The sequence below is a fragment of the Sorex fumeus genome, unplaced genomic scaffold, assembly GCF_029834395.1.
Source record: "Sorex fumeus unplaced genomic scaffold, SorFum_2.1 ptg000018l, whole genome shotgun sequence".
Taxonomy (NCBI): Eukaryota; Metazoa; Chordata; class Mammalia; order Eulipotyphla; family Soricidae; genus Sorex; species Sorex fumeus.
In genome coordinates this window covers 29,271,218-29,293,242 of record NW_026606075.1, presented here as the reverse complement: position 1 = coordinate 29,293,242, position 22,025 = coordinate 29,271,218, and the positions used below count along the sequence as shown (strand labels likewise).

The window sequence follows — 22,025 nt, the reverse complement described above, 5'->3', positions numbered from 1 at the left end:
CAACCCTGGCTGAAAAGGCTTTAAACTTTCAATTAGGCCTCCTTCTACAGCCAGAGCCTGGACTTCTGTCATGGGCTCTAGGACATCACTTAGATTTCCTTGGCCTCATTTTCACAGATTCTGAAAGCAGAACTTCAGAAATCACCCATTCTAAAACATCCCAGCTGGTATCAGGAGAACAGTTATAAGTCTAATGCAGGCATGTTTTGGCTATATATTCTCCAAAGACCTGTAGCTAGTTCTTCGTAATCGCTCAAATATGCTCAGCAGGCAAAAAATGTAATGCAGCAAACTTAGAAAAATGTATACATATGACGAAAAAGCAACAAAACCCCACCCATTTGCCATCTTCCCATTCAATAAATGCTTCAATCCATGACCTAGCCACTTTCTCACTAAGGTGTGATTTTTAGTTCATGTTGGATCCCTGCTTGTTCCTATCTTTATATCCAACTGTCCTGCTGAATTATTCCTCCTTCCCGTGCAAAACATTTCTCTCTTCATTTCCAGTACCAACTACTTCAAAGGCAGATCTTTATTCCCTTGCCCACAATTTCTCTGCGACATTTGCCACTTTCAACCCAAAGTTTACCGTTACTTCTTGAAATGCTTTTATGATACAATCTCCTCACAAATCTACTGATGACTTTTATGCTATATTCTTCTCACAAATCTACTGATCATTAAAAATGATAAGACATTTTTAATAATACAGATCTATGATAATAAAATTTGAAAGGTACAAGACAAAATTCAGTGACTTCATAGAGATTCGAAAAAAAAAATACCAGGTTTCATCATTTCAGAGACACTTTCTACACACATACACAGATATGCCAAAGCATATCAATACACATATTACAGACATGGGAACCACTGTAGCAATATAAAATACTATATACCTTTTATTTTTGCACTTAATGTTATAAATTCTTTCATATGAAATACAAATAGAGGTATCTAATTTCTTTCAACCACCACTTATGCCGCTGTAGAACAATTTCTATTGTACATAGAACTCCACTTATAATTCCATTTATAGAGCTGTAGAACAACTTGACTAGGCTCTATGGCAGCACTGTACTCTACTTTTTGTAATGACTATTATTTCACATTTATGTAAACTAACTAGGGTGCTAAATTCCACATCATCAAGTTATTAGGTCAGCGGCTATAAATTTGTAATTTTGATAGAAAATGTGAAGGTTTTCTCTACAGAAGTTGTATCTGTCTACAAGCAAGGCACAACGACAACTCTTAAACCCTTTGCCTTACCAACTTTCTACTTCCTCTGCCCACCTAGATTCTCACTGCTGCAAAGAGGTTCTGTGCTCTCAGTTAGGGAGGTCCCCAGAACCTCACACAGCTGGTCCTCACCAAACCCTACTACCTCCATCTCGGCTGACTGTTCGCTTTAACAGTTGCTTCTGTTTTTTCTATCGGTTGGTCTTTGATGTTACTGAAAAGGCTACTACCTCGTCTATGAATCTTTGCTGTTAATGAACACCCTGCAGGCTGCCAAAAGTGTGTTTTCCCTAAAAACACATTTGGTTACATAAATACAACCAAGTTCTCTATTTACACCTTAGTTTTGCATTCATTTTGAATTGTTCTGTATTTGTAGTTAATCCCAAGTGATTTATAATCTTTTAACCACTGCGATTTATCCGCTTTTGAACACTTCACTGGCAAATTAAAAAAATACTTCTCCTACACCTTCCATGGGCTGGAGTGATAGCACAGTGGGTAGGGCGTTTGCCTTGCATGCAGCCAACATGGCCACCTGAGTTCGATTCCTCCACCCCTCTTGGAGAGCCCGGCAAGCTACCAAGAGTATCTCGCCCACATGGCAAAGCCTGGCAAGCTACCCATGATGTATTCAATATGCCAAACACAGTAACAAGTGTCACAATGGAAACGTTACTGGGCCCGCTTGAGCAAATCGATGAACAACGGGAGGACAGTGACACCTTCCATTATCTTTGGAACCTCCTTTATAAACAATCAAGAAACATTTCTCTTACACGCAGAGAGTCTGTCTTCTTGAAGTACTAATATTCTGTCAGGCAGTTCAATGGGAAAAGAAAGATCACAAACTTTCACAAAATCAATTTCCCTTTCTATTCCTCTCATTTCTAAATATATCCCAGGCATTCAGTACACATTACTTGATTGATCTTGGTGATCACTGCTTGACATTAATAATGTATGTATGTACATATGTGCACACATAGTGATTCCAAAATTGATAGGAAGTACAAAGAACCTACACTAGACAAAATGTCTTTGTCAAACAAGAACTAAACTGGAAGACTTACACTTACAAATTTTAAGATAGATATAAATTACAGCCATCTTGAAAATATGTTATTAACATCAAGAGAGATGATGGAACAGAAATCAATGAACAACACCAATGAAGAGTGGTTCTAAAATGATGAAACTTGTAAGTTACAGGAAAAAAAAGTGTGTGTTGAGTTAGGCAAAGATTTCTAAAACACCAATGCATGATTCATTAAAAAAAATGAAAACAGGAGATTATAATAAAAACTCCTCTCTGAAAAACACTTGAGTGAATTAAAAGACCAAAAAGACTATTTTTCAGAAAAGAAAGTTCTTGAAACTCAGTAGTAAGACAACAAACTCAATTTAGAAAGTGGGTAAAAGACATCAACAGACACTTCTCCACAGGAGAGATAGAATGAAAAGATGCTCAGCACACAGGTTTGCAGCAGCAGGAACTGTGTGGATTCCGAGGATCAAAGCCTCCAAGGGGACCCATTCATCACTAGAGAAATAGTTACTACATAAGGTGGAAGGTTAGAACCAAAGCTTTCAAGGGAGAAATCCGTTGATGGAATTTCTGTCCTCTGAGGACCTGTCTCCAGGCTGAAATGACAAACCCAAGGTGGGGAGAAGTGCCCCGTAGAAAGGCAGTAAGGCAACTGGTTCTCACCCTAACTCTCACCAGTGAGCCAATGGGCCACTGTGGAGAATGCCCTGCCCATTTGCACTTTTCTACTGCAGAGCCCTGAATAGTGAGAAATTCCCTCTCAGGCCTGTGGTAAGAATCAGCCACTACAAATGAAATAATGCAAGACTATGGAGATGCTTCAAAAACAAGCTCTAATAGTCATTTCCCTGCCCCTGGACTCTTCATTCTTCTTAACAGTGCTCAAACTTACTGTGACCCAGACATTGTAACAGAAAAAAAAAAACTGTCTGCTGTGGTTTGGGGGCCACACCTGGCAGTACTCAGGGCTCACTCCTGGCAGGTTCGAGGGACCATGTGGGGTGACAGGGACTGAACCTGGGACAGCCACGTGCAAGACAAGTACACAACCTACTGTACTATATTAATTCTAGGCCCTAATAGAAAAACAATTTTAATTTAAATGTTCTTTACTGCTATAAAACAATCGTGACCCCAGGCTTAAACTGAAAAATCAAAAACCAATAAACAAAAACCAAAACCAAAAAACGGTATTCCCTCCCAATGAACACCCACCTTCCTTCTCCTCTGCCTATGGGCAAAAGTGAACTATTACAACACAGGCCTGGGGTAGGACACTCGCCTTCGAAGGAACTAACAGTTGGGGATATTTTGGCTTATTGAGAAATGAGTCTGCTCTGAGCCTCCTTCCTTAAGGCTGGCTGCCAACTTGAGACCCGGAGACGTGTAGGCTGCCATCTGCCCAGCCCCAGCTGTTCCTGACCTGCCATCCGCCTCCCACTGGGACGTCTGGTATCTGCCAGGTCAGTTAAGCAACTGATGCAAGATGCTTAAGGCCAAGGTACGGAGTGGACGAATGTGCTGGTGGCACAGCCTGCCCTGCAGCCTTTCCCACCCCTCTCATTAGCAGGGAGGGTGGGCACACATACTCCATGGCGACAGAAACAGATGTTTCTAGACTCTAGAAACACACACCTTCCCAAGGAGCTCTGCGACGGTCTGTGCTCGCTGTATGACAGTGAATTCAGCATTGTCCCCAACATTCCCACTAAAAGCCAAAAGCCTGCTTTTGATAACACGATATTTTTAAGGAGATAATATGTTAGCTACATTAGACATTTCTAGTACTTCTCTTTCAGGAATGACCCCCACGGTGCGGATTAAATGAACCCTTCTGATCACAGACTGAGAGTGACAGGAGGTTTAATTTCATGTCTCTCTTAAACTGGTGTGGTCCCCAAATGACTGAAAAGTCTGAATAAAAATCAGTCTTTTAAAACGCAATTTGCAAACATCCTCCATGATAAACTGGGTGATGCCACTGGGACAGAAGGGATTTTCATGGCTCCGTTTGCATTCTGATAATGCAATCAAGCATTCATATGGGAACTGGGTTAAAACTTGCTATAACTATGAAAATAATGGCTTTTAGTCATGCCACCATTTTACTGAAGTCAGGCAGTTTTATTCCCTGAAGATGGAGACACAGACCCTGTGTCAGGGCTCAGCTGTGGGTCCATGAAAGCGGACATCCGAGTCCAGTGGACTTGGAGACTCCCGAGTTCAGAATTCCGGGCTAGGCAGCCCCCAAAAGACACACTCTCCCCATAACAATATAGGCATTTCTCTAGAGAAGCTCACTATAAAACAACCTCAAGCTGGCAGATGCCAGGAGACCGCTTGGGGGGAAAAAATACAGCAAGCTGGCTCTTTTTTGCTTGTTGGATTTTTGGGTTACATCTGGAGATGCTCAGGGCTTACTGCTGGCTCTGTACTCAGAAAAACTCCTGGCAGGACTTAGGAGACCAAATGAAGAGCAGGGGCTCAAACCCAGGAGGGCTTTGTGAAAGGCATGCGCCATGCCTGCTGTACTATTTCTCCAGCCCCTGCTCCCCCAACAGATGATGGTTTTTCAAAAAGAAAACACAGACTACAGATGTACCATAAATATAATAGATTTCTTCTCATGCCTTAACTGGCATTTCCCCCTGCTATGCCATACTCTGTTCTTAAGACTCAACGGAATCCTTTTCTGCCATGCTTACTGTGAAAGACAAACTATAGCTTGACCCAGGATCCTCCCTGATAACATCTTATACTGGGAAACGCAGAATCTTCTCAAAGTTCCCATGAATTCTGGGGCTTCCCTTCTCTGCTCTGGGCCCCTCCTCTAGGTGGGGTGTGCTTGGTAAATCTCTATTCCTTTGTTTCTGCATCAGTAAAATAGAGATGACAATTTAACTCGGGAATGCCATAATTTCTCGTACTGCAATAACAGAGAGCCTTTTTTGCTCCTAATATTAATGAGGGCACAATAGCACAGGGAGTCAGGGACTTGCCTTGCATGTGGCTGACCCGGGTTCCATTCCTGGCATGATGCATAGTCACCTGAGCACTGCCAGGAGTGATCCCTTAGCACAGAGCCAAGAGTAGCCCCTGCATACCCCTTCTCCCAAATGCTAATGAGAGGAGGACTGCACACAGGTGAAAGAAATCAATCCTATGCCCAAGGTGAAAAAAACCCCCAGTATTTCACTTAATTACGCCACACATGGTAATGCTCAGGCGTCAGTCCTGGTGGTGCTGGGTGGGGACCAACTTGGGTTTGGAGGGAGGCAAAGCAAGAGCCTTCCCCTCTGGACTATCACTCCTACTCCTTAGATGTGAATGCAGAGCCAATAAACCAACAATGAATCAAACAGCAATCAACTTCTTAGGCTCCCTCACCAGGTGAGCATAGGAGGGCCCCATTTTCCTCTCAGGTCCCAAAGCCTTTTCTGCAGCTCCTGCAGGGTAAGGTCTCGCCCCACTCCCACCCCCAGCACTGAGCCTGTAAGGGGTGGGGAAAAGGATCCAATCAAGTGTTCCTGCCCACCCATCTCCATTCAGGATCCTTGCAGGTATCTCCATAAGTATTTCAGGGCCTGTTCAAATCTGCTCACTTTTGACAGTGCCTTCTTCCTTCCTGCACGAAAAATTTCTATTTCAGAGACTGGCAGTATCTCTGTTTACATTGGGAAAACAGAACACAAAACCTCTCAAAGGCACTAAGGTCTAAACTTAAATAAGAAAAGAAGAACTCAGTTAAAAGACAAAGACTCGGAAAACTTCAAAGGGGCTAGGGGAAAAAACAAGAATAAAGAGCACACACACACACACACACACACACACACACACACACACACACAAAGGCCCTTTTCAGAGGTAATCTCACAGCAGGGTTCTTAGCTAATCCTTTTGTGTGGCTGAATACTCTGGTAGTCTGAGGAACCCTGGAAGAATGTTTTAAACACATGAAATAAAAACGCAGGGAATCACAAAGGAAACCAGGGGCAGTGAAACACAAGGATCAAAGTATGAGCTGCCCGAGCTGTGGTCGCTGGTGCTATTTTATCAATGCATGAAGTCACACTGGCTAGCAGCTGGCAAGCAAAGGAAGGAGTACATCTAACCATCACACACGGTGATGCACACGATTTGTCACAGAGTCTGTCTGCAGCAAACCTAATGAGAGATGAGAAACCAATGGTTCTCACTGGTGAGGTGGCTGCAGATGCTCTGAGTAACACTATGACCTGTTGCCTACATTCATGACCAAGGAAGTGACAATTATGAGAGACTCACGGAAATAAGAATGTTATTCTTGTCAGAATCTCCTCTGAACTCTCTCTAGACCCCAATACACAAAGCAGCTGGCAGTACAGCTTCTATGGTTGGTTCCAGCAGAAGCAGAGACTCTGGAGCTGATGCTGGTCCCCTCCTTCACAGCAAAGCCCCAGCCCTGCTCCTGAGGCCCCTCCCTGCCAAGGCCTTCTGGGAAGACAGTCTGCAACCACAGGCAGGGGGCCAGTATCCAGCCAGCAGCCTGCATCATTCTTAGGCTGGTGTTCCCCACCCTGGGCATCACGACCCGAAGCTGATGAAGTGCCTGCTTATTATATCCCATGTTTCATTAATTTTATTTTTCACTGTTCTGTTCTCCTACTTACATTATTTTTAAAAAGTTATACTAGTTATGTTTCTTAGCCTGTATGTATTTTTTATTTTGCTTCAATGTAAGCCTTTTATTTTTTTTACAAATTTAATATTTTTATTTTTTTCCTGGATTATTGTTGTCTTAGATATAAAGGGTATTACCAAGATTTTTTTTTTAATTGCCAAACGATGTAATTCCAGATACTGGCTGCTTTTAGTTGACAGCATCATTTCTATTTCTTTAGTGCTTTTTCTTTCTATTGATCAGAACAAAAAAGGGATGGGGCGGGGGGGAAGCATAGAAGGGCTTTTTGGCAATTTGTGCCCCCCTCCTGCATCTAAATAGTGGTCTTTCAAACTCGCCATCCTGGGCAATCCTCAGTAGTGAAGCCACTAAACTGAAAAAGCGGTGAACCTCGGGTGTGTCCAAGGCTTACGTCCCTCCTGGGAAGATAGAAGGACAACAGCTGGCAGAGCTGTTGGCCTTGGCACTGCTTAGCTGTGCACCTGAGACCATCCATGTAACCGTCACTGAATGGGTCCCAATCTCTGTGGCTCTAATTCGCTTTCCATGAACACTGGGGGAGACAGACCCGCATCTCACAGTCTCTGCTTTTTTCCTTTTGTCCTTTTGGTTTCTGGGCCACACTTGGTGGTGCTCAGGGTTTACTCCTGGCTCTGTGCTCTGGGATCACTCCTAGTGGAGACTCACTCAAGGAACCATACGCTGGGGCCTGAATTCGTGTCAACTGTTCATGCTGTACTATCTTTCTGGTCCCTGTTATGTTTTGGTGAAGGGATCATCCTGAGTGGTGGTCAGGAAGTCTGGAGACCCCACCGGTGATTCTCAGCCAACCATACCACTGGTTCAGTGTGAGGGTCTGAGCAGGGTTCAGGGGACTCCAGTGGTACACAGTCATGTGAAGCCAACGACCAAGCCAGGACTGGGGGCAAAAAGACAACCATCTTGACCTTCGTGCCATCTCTCCAGTCCTGAAGTTGAGCTTCTTAAACTGTGAGCTGCTACTTAATTAAATGTGGGGGATGAGGAAAATCTGGCAATGGTAAAGGGTTTCTAAATGCATGACAACAAAAATATAATGCAAACTCAACCGTGTAGTGAATTCGAGGTGTTTCTGGCAGCACTTGCCTATATAGCTTTTTTTTGGGCAAAAGGGGGTAGTGACTGGAAAAAGTTTAAGAAGCCCTGTTTGAAATGATCTACAGGGAAGGAAGAAATACATTTTATAAGAGTTGAAACACAACTAGACAACAAGTAAAGAATTAAGCATGGAAGGTCCTAAAGGTAGGACTTAGTGTGATCAGCTTAATATTAATGCAAGAGGAACGGGGCACTCATCACTGTATGTCCAGCACCTCGGACAGTGCCTGGGCATGCATCAGAGGCTTAACAGATATGGAGTCATGAGGTTCTAGGACATGTACAGCAGACCAGGACATTGTTTTGCCTCGGACTCTAACATTGTGCCCCCACAGGGCTGAATTCTAGGAGATTCTCTCGGGGCTAGGGAGACACTATAGGGGTTACAGCAGTTAGGGTGCGTGGCCTCTGCAGTGGCTGGGTGGAGGCCTTGAGTGTCCAGAAGGGTGGCCCTGGCTGAGGACAGGTAGATCAGGTAGAGCAGCTCCTGATCTGTACTTCCTCCTCCTAGCACTGAACCATCGACCAAACTGGCTGAGTGTCTCTGGGTCCCTGTCTCTGCCCTCCCCTGCCATGCCCCCTCCGCCTCCCAACTGTTTGGGGATGTCATTCTCTCCTCCTCCCCAATCCCAAAGTTCTATTCAGAAATTAGAACCAATTTCTGTGTTTTGCCTGGAGCGATAGCACAGCGGGTAGGGCGTTCGCCTTACAAGCGGCCAACATGGCCGACCCGAGTTCGATTCCTCCGCCCCTCTTGGAGAGCCCGGCAAGCTACCGAGAGTATTCGATATGCCAGACACAGTAACAACAAAGTCTCCAATGGAGACGTTACTGGGCCGCTCGAGCAAATCGACGATCAACGGGAGGGCCTTTACCTTTACCTTTACCTTCTGTGTTTTGCCATGAACAAAGCAAAAGAATAAGAACTGAGCAGATGTCAGCCCAGCTAGACCTTTCACCATCAGCAAAAATAACTATCAAAGAGTGTCACGGAACACGACGGAAAGATTAGTGTTCCCATCTTGGTCCCATCAAGGGGCTTGTTCATGGTTGGCTGAACTGTGAGTAAAAGGGCGCTGGCAATTATGATTTCAGGACCTAGAATATTAAGTTCAAGATACTGGTGAAGGTAACCTTTGATGTAAAATAAATGATTTTGGGGACTGGGGATGTGGCTCAGCAGTAGAGCACTTGAATTGCATGTGTGAGGTTCTGGGTTCAATCTCCAACTATAAAAGTAAGCGCATTAAATTAAAAACTAAGTGAAATAAATGATTTTTATGATGGAGAATCTAATCTACTTGAGATTCATATTTTAACAGAAAACACCAAAAAGGTGGCAGAATTTACTCAACTCAGAAAAAAAAAAGAAACCTTATTATTTAGCAAAAGCAAGTAAGAGGAGATTAAATGAATTTTTACTAATATAAAGAAAATCTTTTAAAAATGCAACTAGATAGAAAAAGCTGAAAATTTTCTTGCAACAAAGCAAAGATCTAATGGGAAATTTGGATGCAATGCTTACTTGAAACACTTCACATTTGAATATGTGTCTATTTTTGGAATCTAGGAATTAGAAAGTCTTAAATGAAATTTTTTAAAGCATAAAGAATCACGATTAAAATTAGTTGTGTGGGATGGGACCATTTAAAAAGCTATCTGACTGCTAGAAAAAGCAACTAAAAGGATTAATCATAAATTATTTGACCAATCTTATTTAACAAGCTTGATGCTGTGCCAGTCTCTTGCTACCATATAGGGTATATATACTGAACATGCTTCCTTTTCCACCCGGGTGACTGTATCTATACTTCACAGTGGAATTGCTCCCAGCCATAAGAATAAAATAAATGTGGCAACACAGAAAAAATGTTTCAAGTATAGTGTTAATTGAAAATGGATGCCAAGTAGCATATTAGTGTAGTGCCATCTGAATAAAAGAGAGAAAAGATAGCTATATTCATTTCTCACCGATCACAGAAAAAAAAAATCCAAAGATCGGAAATAATTCTGATGGCCACACAACTGTAAAAGACAGGCCTCCCTTTTCCTTTTTTTTTTTGGTGTGTGTGTTTTGGATCACACCCAGCGATGCTCAGGGGTTACTCCTGGCTCTGTACTCAGAAATTACTCCTGGCAGAGCATGGGGGACCATATGGGATGCCAGGGATTGAACCAGGGTTGGCCATGTGCAAGACAAACACCCGACCCGCTGTACTATTGCTCCAAAACAGGCCTCTTTTAATTACTAAAGGCAGAATGTTAACAGGTAAAAGTTTCAGTGGAAAGCAACTAATAGTTATCAATTATAAATGTCTATACTTATAACTATTATGTACAAAATAACATATGAAATGTTATTATTCTTTATATTGTGCTGGAGTGATAGCAGTGGGTAGGGTGTTTGCCTTGTGCACTGCTGGCCCGGCAGAGCCGGGTTTGATTCCTCTTCCCCTCTCAGAGAGTCGGCAAGCTACTGAGAGTATTCTGCCTGCACGGCAAAGCCTGGCAAGCTCCCCATGACGTATCCGATATGCCAAACACAGTAACAACAAGTCTCACGATGGAGACATTGCTGGGCCCACTCGAGCAAATCGATGAGCAATGGGAGGGCAGTGTGACAGTGTGGCTTTTTATATTGTATATAATACAAAGACAGATCAACCAACCAAAAGACTCTTCAATAGAATACTGACTTGTACCTCATGGTGTTTCACTAATTAAAAATAAATAAATAAATAAATAAAAATAGAATACTGACTCATTCATAGTTGACAGTAAATAATTCTGACAGCCAACAACAACAAAAAATAGAACACGGACTTAAATAATATATCCATAATATGAAATAGAATAGCGTTCATAATATGACTATCATAGGAGCAATAGCACAGCAGGTAGGGGGTTTGTCTTGCATGCGGCCGAACTGGGTTCGATTCCTCCGTCCCTCTCGGAGAGCCTGGAAAGCTACCCAGAGTATCCTGCCCCCACGACAGAGCCTGGCAAGCTCCCTGTGGCATACTCGATATGCCAAAAACAGTAACAGCAAGTCTAACAATGGAGACGTTACTGGTACCCATTCAAGCAAATGGATGAGTAACGGGACGACAGTGCTACAGTTATAAAAAACTTAGGAATTTCTATATACTGTCATCAGTGTAGCTCTAAAACACATACTTAACATATAAACTAGAGGAGCACATACCCAATAAAGTAGAAAACTTACTTGTAAAGGTAATATTCAGCATGGTCTATCTCTTCTCGAGATGAAATGTTGTCCACAAACTGAAAAACATAAAAGGAATCTTTCTATACAAATGTCACATCTTAGACCTAATTTATACAAAAACCTTAGGGGAAAAAAAACACCAAGTCCCCTTTCTTTTTTTGATTTTTGGGCCACACTTGGTGATGCTTGTGAGTAACTCCTGGCTCTGTACTCAAGAACTACTCCTGATAAACTAGATGGAAGGGCCCTCCCCACTGTACTATCTCTCTAGCCCTGCAAATTCCCATTTTAAATAGCAGTGTTCATAAGGTGCTCCTTAAAATCTATTCACAGTAGTGCAAAATATGCTGATGACCCCTTTCTTCTATGTATAGAATGACCTTGGTTACAAAACTTGAAAACCAGTAACAAACCCTGCTCAGAAGAGAAAGGGTTTTCTGGTACATTTTTAACTAGCTATCAACATTCCCCTTGACCTTCAAATCTGAAATTTTTCCTTTGTTCCAATTCCTAAAACAAAGGAAACATGGCTGAAAGGATGAAGAATCTAATGGCTGAAAAAATATGGTTCAAGAGTTGGAAACTTCAATTGAGAGAACTCAGTCTGGAAACCATTACCCCTACTCTGACTTAAACTCTGCTCTGGACAACCTGTGATTCTTCTGCTAAGTCTCTCTCACCAATAAACTTCCTGCATTTGCTTTGTAAGTCTAAAACAAACGAACAAAAAGGACTATTTGCAGGATGGACTCTAAAGCAGACTCAGAGGCTAAAAAGAATATGTTGTGAATATAATTAAATCCTCATAAAGAGGGAAAAGGAGAAGCGACAAACTTCCTAAAGAACATGGGAGAGCTATAAATTCAGAAATCTCAGTAAGGGTCCGAAAAACATCAAGTTCATGCACGGGACGTGATGTTGTGAGCTAGCTCATTTGCTGTGTGGCACAAACAGATGGCATCGCCCCTCTGCATCTTAGCTGCTCCATCTGCACAGAGAGAATTAAGGCACCTGCCACGACATATCTGGGGCTCTTATGAGAAAATGGTTTCACTTCAAGTGGCAGTTTGTAAGAATCCATCCATGAGGTTAAGCAAGGACTTACTGTAGTTTCTTTTCTTTTCTCTTCTAGATGGATTACTGCCTTGAACTCTGTGATGTCATTAATTTTTATAAAGAACTTTCATAGCTTAGGTCTTGTCCTAGCATCCCATCAGCCCATTTGGCCAGACATTCCCCATACTAGGACTGAGGAGAAGGTCAGCAGTCTAATTTGCTAGTGAGGTCACAATCAAAGACAGGAACAGACCTGTCTCTTCAGAGGCAACTTTGGAAAGACACTTTGATATCACTTAGTACTGGGTTTGGAATGCTACTTTTTCCTGGTTATCAAGCATTCTGACTTTGTCATGTAAACTGATAACAATTTAAGTCACATGGCCAAAATGAAAATCAAGAGAATGTATTTTACAAAATGAGTCAATCTTTGAGAAGGCATTCAGTTTAACACTAACATTAATGTAGATGTTTATAGACTTTCTTAGCTACTGAAACCACTTTTTGTTTTTGTTTGGGGGCTATGCTCAGTAGTGCTCAGGGCCTACTCCTGGCTCTGCATTCAGGAATCACTCTTGGAGGGCTCGGGGGACTAAATGGGGTGCCAGGGATCAAATCCAAGTTGGTTGCATGGAAGGCAAGAGCCTTACCCACTGTACTATCTGTCTGGCCGTAGAAACCAATTTCGATATTAAGTAAATACTATTACTTTGAGAATGATCCATCTTTTGAAAAAGCATGGTCCCATACAGCAGAATATCATATCCTGAAAAAACTAAATCAGGTAAGTTAGGTAAACAATAGTGATCACTGACACAGTTGTCCATCAATTTATTATCTTAGGTCAGCCGAGTAAATCTGTGACCTCACCATAAAAATATCTATTAAAAAATATTTTCTGGATAACTATTTCCTATGCAATATATACATATATGTATATATATATATTAATTTACAGAGTCTCATCGATATAAAGAACCTCCCTTTTGGGAAAACATATATATTTAAATTATCTTACCCGGGATATCGTTAAAGAACTAACCGGCAACTTTCTGTCATATGTTTTATCCATTAAGGCTGCTAGATCAGCTGTGAAGACAAAGAAAGGGTGGGGGGAAACCTGGTTAAATATACATATTTTTAAAAAATCTCACAGATACAGTTCCTACCAGATGGCTACCAATATTATGAAGTTGGTATTAAGACAGATGGTTTTTCTTGCTCTTTTAAGAAATCATTACTACATGATTTCTTAATCATGCAAAGGAACATTAATAACGTTTTAAAATTATTTAAGTAAGGATTATCAAAAAAAATCCTAGCATCTATCAAACTTTTAAAAAATGGATCAAGAAGATACTTCGGAAAGGACATTCAGGAAAGCATTATTGAAAGACACTAAGGAAATTCACTGCAACTTGGATTGGAACTGGAGGACTGCGCTTTAAGTGAAGTAAATCAGAAAAACAAATACTGGATGTTCTCACTGATCTGTCATATACAGAGTAACATTTCTAGGGAATGTAATTCTCAGATTACAGTGTTACCTCACAGTCCCACAGGATCTGAAATCCAAGGCAACATTCTCCCCAAAATTATTATTTCGCATCTCCTTCTTGTGTCTCAAACTAACAATATACCCTCCGCCCCCACCCCGAGTATGTTATTTTTCCTGAGTATAAAAAAGCAATCACCAATCACACAAACTTCAGTCCAGACTGTTAACATCAGTGCCTATTACTGTACCTTCCTGTTTTGTTTTTAACAAATGATGAACCTTATTAAAGAAACAAAAATGGCAAAGACCTCGCATGTCTCTCTCTCCTCTAGGAACTTCTCCTTTGCTATGCTCTCCTTATCAGCAAGACTTCCCAAGAGTCACTCCTGATTTTAAAAAATAGATAAAAAAGAAAAGATTCTGCTCAGTTTTTTTTATCAACCAGTGAAAGGGGGCAGGGGGGGAGCCCAAAACATTTTCTCTAAGCTGTGACTGTCTACACAAGCTGATACATGTTTATTTCTTTGACTCTTCTACCAGAAGTAAAGCCCAGGAAGTTGAGGGCTGAAGGTATAGAGATTCTCAGTTCTCAAACAATCCCATGAAAAGCACTTAATACCCAAATAAAGGAATAAATACAGGAGGAAAAGGAAAGAAGGGACAGGGAAAAAACAACAGGAAAAAAGGAAACGTAAAGTAACTGGATGTACAAGTTTTCTTACTCCCTGGCGGAAATAAATAGGAAGATAATCAGTATCAAGGAAAGACAGAGGCATTCAGTGCACAAATATCCGGTAAAGAAGTAGTGCTGAGCATTTAACCATCTCTCCCTTCCTTATTCTGAGAAACACAAAGACTCAAAAGCTACTGGGGGAGAGTAACTTTACAAAATTGTCCTCCCGTTGTTCATCAATTTGCTCCAGCGGGCCCAGTAACATTGTGGGACTTGTTACTGTGTTTGACATATCGAATACATCATGGGTAGCTTGCCAGGCTTTGCCGTGTGGGCAAGATACTCTCGGTAGCTTGCTGGGTTCTCTGAGAGGGGCGGAGAAATCGAACTCGGGTCAGCCGTATGCAAGGCAAACGCCCTACACTCTGTGCTATTGCTCTAGCTGGCTGGTCCGAGTGCAGTCGTGTTTACAAGGCAAATTAATCTTGCTGAATCCATTGGATTACAGAATGACTGAACAGCATGACAAAGCTACATAATCTTTATGGCTACTTTATAATGCTATCTCTATCTGTGATTATAGGTAATATAAATAATCACTTTCTGTTACTCAAAATTTTAAAACTTTTCTCTAAAAAACGTAGGATCAGGCTTCATTGGCCCAAATCAAATGGCCTTCCAAACTCCATTCACTTGCAGAATTCACATGATGTGCAGTATAGAACTAAACATTGGGTTGAACTCATTTTTCTGACCACCTCTGCAGCATGTTAACTCAAGATTCCATTTTAAGCCTTCATACCAAGATACCATCAGTCAAGTGAAACTGGTCGACTCACCCCACCACTACCAGCCCCGCCGTCAAGCGCCCCCTCCACCCCCACCCAAAAGGCAACAGCTTGCAGAGCTGGTGTCGGGCCCAGAGCATTTGCACACTGCAAGTCAAAGAAAGGGTGGCTGCTGAGTATACTACATGACCAAGCGCCTCCCCTGGTCTCTCTGGAGTGATGAATGAGGCAGAAAACAGCACAGGGCAGGGACGGCCAGGAAAGCCGGGGCAGCTGCGGTCCACAGGGGGTTGCCACCACAGGCTTCTGGACCTGCATTTTGCCAGTTAAAATCCCGCCGCATGGTGCAGCCAGGGGCCCAGCAGATGTCCAGGTTTTATTCACAGGGTTGTGCCAAAGGTGATACTTTCTCCTTGCCTGTTGTCACTCACATCCTGGTGAATATAGTCGGAGCAAATGGCTGGGGCCAATCAAGACTATAAGGAACAGCAGAACTGAAATGTGCCCATTTAACCAAGTAGAAAAATGTACAGACACAGCAGCCCAGGCAGGCCGGAAAGCAGAGTGTGCATTTGTATAAAGGGGCTCTTCCTGTGGGCGGTGCAGGGGAGCAGATCTGGCTGACAACTCTGAATGGTTCCCGGGGGGATCCCCGGGGCCAAGAGGCTTTAAATCCCCAGATTCCTCACCTCACACCCAGAGGGCAATTTAAGCTTCAGAGATCTGAGAGGAACCTGGGCGAGTCCAAATTTTAAACCACCCGGGGGGAAATTCGGCTGCAGCCTCCCTCTCAAGCACTAGAGCAGACCAGGTCATTTTAAAACTGCCACGGAAGGAGCGTGAAGTCCATCGTGGGTGTGACTCCTAAGCTTGAAGCAAGCGTCCAGCTGAATTGCATTTCTGAAATAAAGCAGGCTATGCACCGTGTAAAAACCACTACTGTAAAAATATAATTAAGATTTTTTCAAACACAAGATCTCAGCTTTCAAGAGAGTAGGCATACCCCCTCATAGAGGCTGAGTCACCCCGAGCATACCTAAGGCCCATGTTCATTACGGGGTTCATATATGAAGAGCTGGCTCAGGTACAGGCAGGCAGCACGGGAGCTAGCCATGGTGCTAACTGCAGAGAGGCCCGCCAGGCCTCGATAATGCCCCATTCACACTACCTATTTGACCCCAGACACACCAACTTTCAGAATTTCGTTAAAAGTGGGCTAAAGAGGAGATCTGGAGCCAGAGAGCTAGGCAGCACAAGAGTAAGATGCTCGCCTTACATGTGGCCAACTCCAGTTTGAATCCTGAGTACCGCCAGGAGTGATCACTGAGCACAGAGCCAGGAGAGATCCCGGAGCAAAGAGCCAGGAGCAAGCCCTGGGCAGAGGGGGATGCATCCACCCCCTGTGCCCAGGGCTGAGCACAGGGGGTGGATGCATCCCCCTCTGCCCCACCCCACTCCTCACAAAAGTGTTGTTTTCTGCATAGAATTCTAGAAAATGTAAACTGTAGGGACAGAAAGTGGCTGCCTGGGGACTTGGGAAGGGCAGCAAGAGGCAAGAGTTTGTAAACATTACTGAAGAAAATTTGGTGGTGTGTGTGGGGGGTGGGGATGGGGTGCAGGAGACAGGCGTGCTCATTAGGTTGCATGACTTCGGGCACACATGCCAAAGCTTACTGAACTGGACACTGTAAATACACTAGTTTAGTTTATATACAGAATGCCTTGGGCTGGAGCGATAGCACAGAGGTAGGGCGTTTGCCTTGCACACAGCCAACATGGCCGACCCGAGTTCGATTCCTCCGCCCCTCTCGGAGAGCCCGGCAAGCTACCGAGAGTATCTCGCCCGCACGGCAGAGCCTGGCAAGCTCCCCGTGACGGATTCGATATGCCAGACACAGTAACAACAAAGTCTCCAATGGAGACGTTACTGGGCCCGCTTGAGCAAATCGATGAACAATGGGAGGGCAGTGACAGTGACAGAATGCCTCAACAATGTTGTAAAAAGAAACATGATGAATGATTTAAAGATGTTAGACAAAAGCCAGGAAAGAATAAGCTGGGGTGTGGGGAGGGGACGCACAGAAGGCAATAAAAGTAAAAATATGAAAGAGGAGCCAGGGACACTGGTGGAGGGATGGGTACTCGATCACTGTGTGACTGAAATGTAAGCACGAAAAAGTTTGTAAGTCTGTTAACTGCACTTCACGGTTATTCATTAAAAAATAGCACTGTCCTGTAGCACTGTCCTCCCATTGTTCACTGATTTGCTCAAGTGGGCTCCAGTAACATTGTGAGACTTGTTGTTCCTGTTTTTGACATATCGAATACTCCATGAGGAGTTTGCCAGGGCAGGATACTCTTGGTAGCTTGCTGGGTTCTACGAGAGGGGTGGAGGAATAGAACTCGGGTCGGCTGCATGCAAGGCAAATGCCCTACCTGCTGTGTTATCGCTCCAGCCCATTTAAAAACAAAATAAAATCACGATCACGATCATCCTGTTGTTCGTCGATTGCCTCGAGCAGGCACCAGTAACGTCTCCTTCGCCCCAGCCCTGAGATTTTAAAAAGTGCCACATTCAAGGCTCTTTCAGGGTTAGGAGAATGAGACCCATCATTGTTACTGGCATTTGTCATATTGGGTATACCATGGGGAGTTTGCTAGACTCTGCCGTGTGGGCAGGTTACATTCAGTAGCCTGTCAGGTTGTCCAAAGTAAGAATGAGATAATAAGATAAAAATAAATAAATAAATAAATAATAAAATTTGAAAAAATCAGAAAGAGGAGCCAGGGAGATAGTACAGTGGGTCGAGCATTTGCTCTGCATGTAGCTGCACTGGGCTCGATCCCCTGCTGCCCTTACCCCATGTGTTTCCCTGAGTCCTTCCAAGATTGATCCCTGAATACAAAGGAGGAGTAAGTCCTGGGCACATTAGGTATGGCCCACACCTCTACCCCTCAACCCCCCAAAAATATAAAAGGATTGAAGAGAAACACAAAAACAATATAAGGTTCAAAATGCACTTAACTGGATTTCCAAAACGACCCAGGATGCATATAGCTGAATTTAAATGTGTCAGTAGTATAACTCTGTCTGAATGTGGAACGAGAGTTCTTAAACAAAACAAAACAAAAAAACAAAACAGCCAATTAAAACATGTGCCTTAGTTTATTATTTGAAATCTAAAAGAGAAATCAGGAAAAAATGAGCTCAACAGGGCTCAGGATTCAATTCCGTTCAAGACCCCTACACTTGAGCAAAGCCCTCTCCTGGGACAGGCCTGCCCTCCTGCTGGTTCCCTTTCTAGTTACCCCAAATGGCTTTCTCCCGAATCTTTTTCATGGTGGGCCTTAATCTGTAAATCAATGCCTATGGGTGACTGCAGATGACTTTCATCATAGGCTGCCCAGCAGATATGTCACAAGCCCTGTGCACTGCTGGATGTGGCTCTAGTTCGCCCCAAAACAATAAACCCAGACCATGAAAAACTCTGAGACAAAAGACCAATTTTTTTTCAAGAAATAAACTGCAAGAGAAAAAAAAAACTATAGAGTAAAATATAACTGGACCTAGGATGAAGCTCTGCAGTAGAATAAAGCCTCCCACCGTAGAGAGAGAGAGAGAGAGAGAGAGAGAGAGAGAGAGAGAGAATGTGTGACTTAAGCACATTCTCAACACTTCACAATGTATGACTCCTGCCCAGATCCTATTTCAATAAACTATGAATGGTTTTAAAAGAACGGTATAATGCTTATAAAAAAAATCCCTATCTGACCCCTGAGCATCACCCAGTACAGTATGGCCTCGGTCCCAAGCAGCACTGCCCTGGCACCCAACCATCAGATCCCACAGTCTAGCTTGAGAGTGGCCCCTGGGCTTCCAGAGCGTTGCACTCGACTATGTCTCTTTCAAAAAACATCAGAAGTTTGAAGCATACATCAAAATGAAATGAAAGTGCGTGACAATGGGGCTCAAGAGAGATAGCACAGCAGATAGTGCACTTGTCTTGCATGCGGCCAACATGGGTTCAATTACTGGCATTCCACAGGGTCCCCCGAACACTGACAGGAGTAATTCCTCAGTGCAGAGCCAGGAGTATGCCCCGAGCACTGTCAGGTGTGTTCCCAAAAAACCAAAATAAATAAATAAAAGTACGTGATAATACATGGAGGTTTATTATAGTATTCTCTGTATTCTTGTACATTTCTATAAAAATAATTGAGAAAGTGGAAGCAGAAGGGGGGGGAGACAACTCCACTGGAGAATTTTACATGAATATACGGAATTAAACTCATAAAGAATAAAACTCCATGAGAGCAAAGTTTGACCCTGACCAGGCATTTTATATTTAGATAACTTTGAATAATTTGGGTGTAAGATGGTATTGCAAATATCCTTCTATGTAGAAGATATGTATCGAAATATTTATGGGTGACATGGTGTATCTTTGATACTTGCCTCAAAACAATTCAAAGAATCAGATGGTAAAATGTGCAAAGTAGAGATTACGATACACCACGAGCTGCTAATGTTGAAGCCAGGTGATGAGCAAAGGAACTTGCTTATACTATTTGCTGTTCTTTTGTATATGGCTTAAATCTTCCATGGTAAAACTTCTAAAACAATGAACTACGCTGATGTAAGTCTGAAGAATGAGAAAGGATTCCACCAGGGTAGAGGTGTTCTGTTCCTTACATATAGGTTTGTTCACTTTATGATAATTCATCAATCTGTGCCTTCTGACTTGCATACTTTTCAGGACAGATCACACTGCAATCAAACAGGTGTGTGTGTGTATGTCACTATACAGCTTCAAAGCTAAAAGAAGGCATGTGAAAAATTGCATACCACAAGCATCCCTGAGAAAGCCACTGATTTTTGAGAGGGAAAAGTAACAGAATATTGCAACCTAAGGCAAATGCCAGTTTGCTCATCTCGACGGAATTCTTAGTGGAAGCTGCCTCAGACTGCTGTTGGGAGGAATAAACGGGAAGGTGCCGGCGACCAGCACCAGACCCCAGCACACTGAGTGAAGGAAGAGTGCTTTCCCACTTTGCTGTTAGAGGCCCGGCTTTCACAGCTCGCCAGCACCCTGGACTGCAGTGCAGGTACGCTGTAATAAACAGCACTGCCGGTGTTAACCAAGCAACAAACTGCCTCCAATCTGAAAGCTGGAGCCCCGGAGTCCTCCCCAAAGGCTTCAACAACAATAACACACATTACACAGATTACAGATGCACTGGGGCGGCGCTCCCTGAGCGTTTCCACCTTCTGCAGCATTGGCAGGGCTGAAATCACGAAAGCCAAGGCCGCCCCACACCCACACCCACACCCACACCCAGGTGTCCTCCCTCCCACCGCACACCACCCCGCGCCCTCCAATGGGAACACTCCGAGTCCAGGCCTCATCGGGCCGCCCCTCCCTCCCCCAATCAGGGAACCCGCGCCAGCCCCAGCAGCCAATCACAGCGCTCCACATGCCAGACCGGGAAGGCCTCCCGAGGATGCCGACCACTGGCTAGGCTAGGCGAGCAGCGGCCTCGCAAGGGCAGCACTGCCACCTACTGCCTAAACTGGGGGATGCAGCCAAACCACTTGCTCCAGGTATTAGGACACTCGTTGTTCTAAATGAAATTTAGGAAAAGACGAAAGAACTGGTCCTAAGGTCCGAAGTCAGCTTAAATTATATTATGATACTCTCTATGTGTCTGTGTGGCGGGGGGAGGTAGGGTGAGGACGAGGGGGCTGCGGGGAGAGGGAACCTTAGTCTCTCCTTCAAACCAGTTTGGGTTTCAAAACTTCTTGGCTTCCATTTGGGTAATGTCAAGAGTTTGTTCAGTCCGCCTATTTCTGAAGTAGCTATTCTGTTAGAATTCTGTGGATTAGGGATTATCACCCCTAATTTATAAGTACTGGGACTGAGGTTAAGTGACAAAGCTTCTGAAAGTAGGAGGGCTTGAGATATCAGCACCTCAAATACAGACACATCACGTCTACTGCATAAAGAGGGCACAAAGGAAATAGCAATCTGACTGCATCGGGATTCAGGATGAACAGGGGGACAGAGGGAGGACGACAGTATTCAATAAATAGCAGCCGACACTTTTTCTCTATGACTTCTAATCTTAATAGACAAGGAAACAAATATCTGCAAGTAGTAGTTATTCCTGCAAATTTTATTTATGTGGTGAACAGCTTCTGCTTATTCAGAAATCCACAATAATGTCCCCCATAGATTTTCCTCAGAATAACAGTTGCTTATATTATACAAAAGTTTCAAACAGAGGGTTGATAGTACAGCCGGGAGGGCATTTGCCTTGCACACCACAGACCTGCATCCCATATGATCCCCAGAGAACCACCAGGAGTAATTCCTGAGTGCAGAGTCAGAAGAACACCTGAGCATGTGTTTCCAAAAAGCAAAAAAAAAAAAAAAAAAAAAAAAAATTTTTTTTAAAAGTTCCAAATAGACTGGTTTGCTCTCCTAATCTTCCCTTCATAGCTAGGAAACTTATGTAAAGCTTTCTCAAAACCCTATTTTTTTCTCTCTGCACTTGCAAAGCACTTTTCTTAAAATTCATACATAATATATATTAAAATGAACTTTGCACTCTAAATGAAGGATTTATGTTGGCTTCTTCACTAGACCAAAAGGAGTCCCATTCAAGGTTTTTTTGTTTGTTATTGCAGCCA

General features: G+C 43.2%; 1 protein-coding gene across 1 annotated transcript in view; it reads right to left on the bottom strand.

Moving 5' to 3' along the window:
* Nucleotides 1-22,025, bottom strand: part of MRPS27 (mitochondrial ribosomal protein S27) — a 99,311-nt gene that overhangs the window by 68,058 nt on the left and 9,228 nt on the right. The window contains exons 3-4 of the mRNA XM_056112598.1: nt 13,394-13,464; nt 11,317-11,375 (exon numbers count right to left, since the gene is read on the bottom strand). Coding sequence (XP_055968573.1) covers nt 11,317-11,375; nt 13,394-13,464 — 130 coding nt within the window. The remainder of the gene's footprint in view (nt 1-11,316; nt 11,376-13,393; nt 13,465-22,025) is intronic.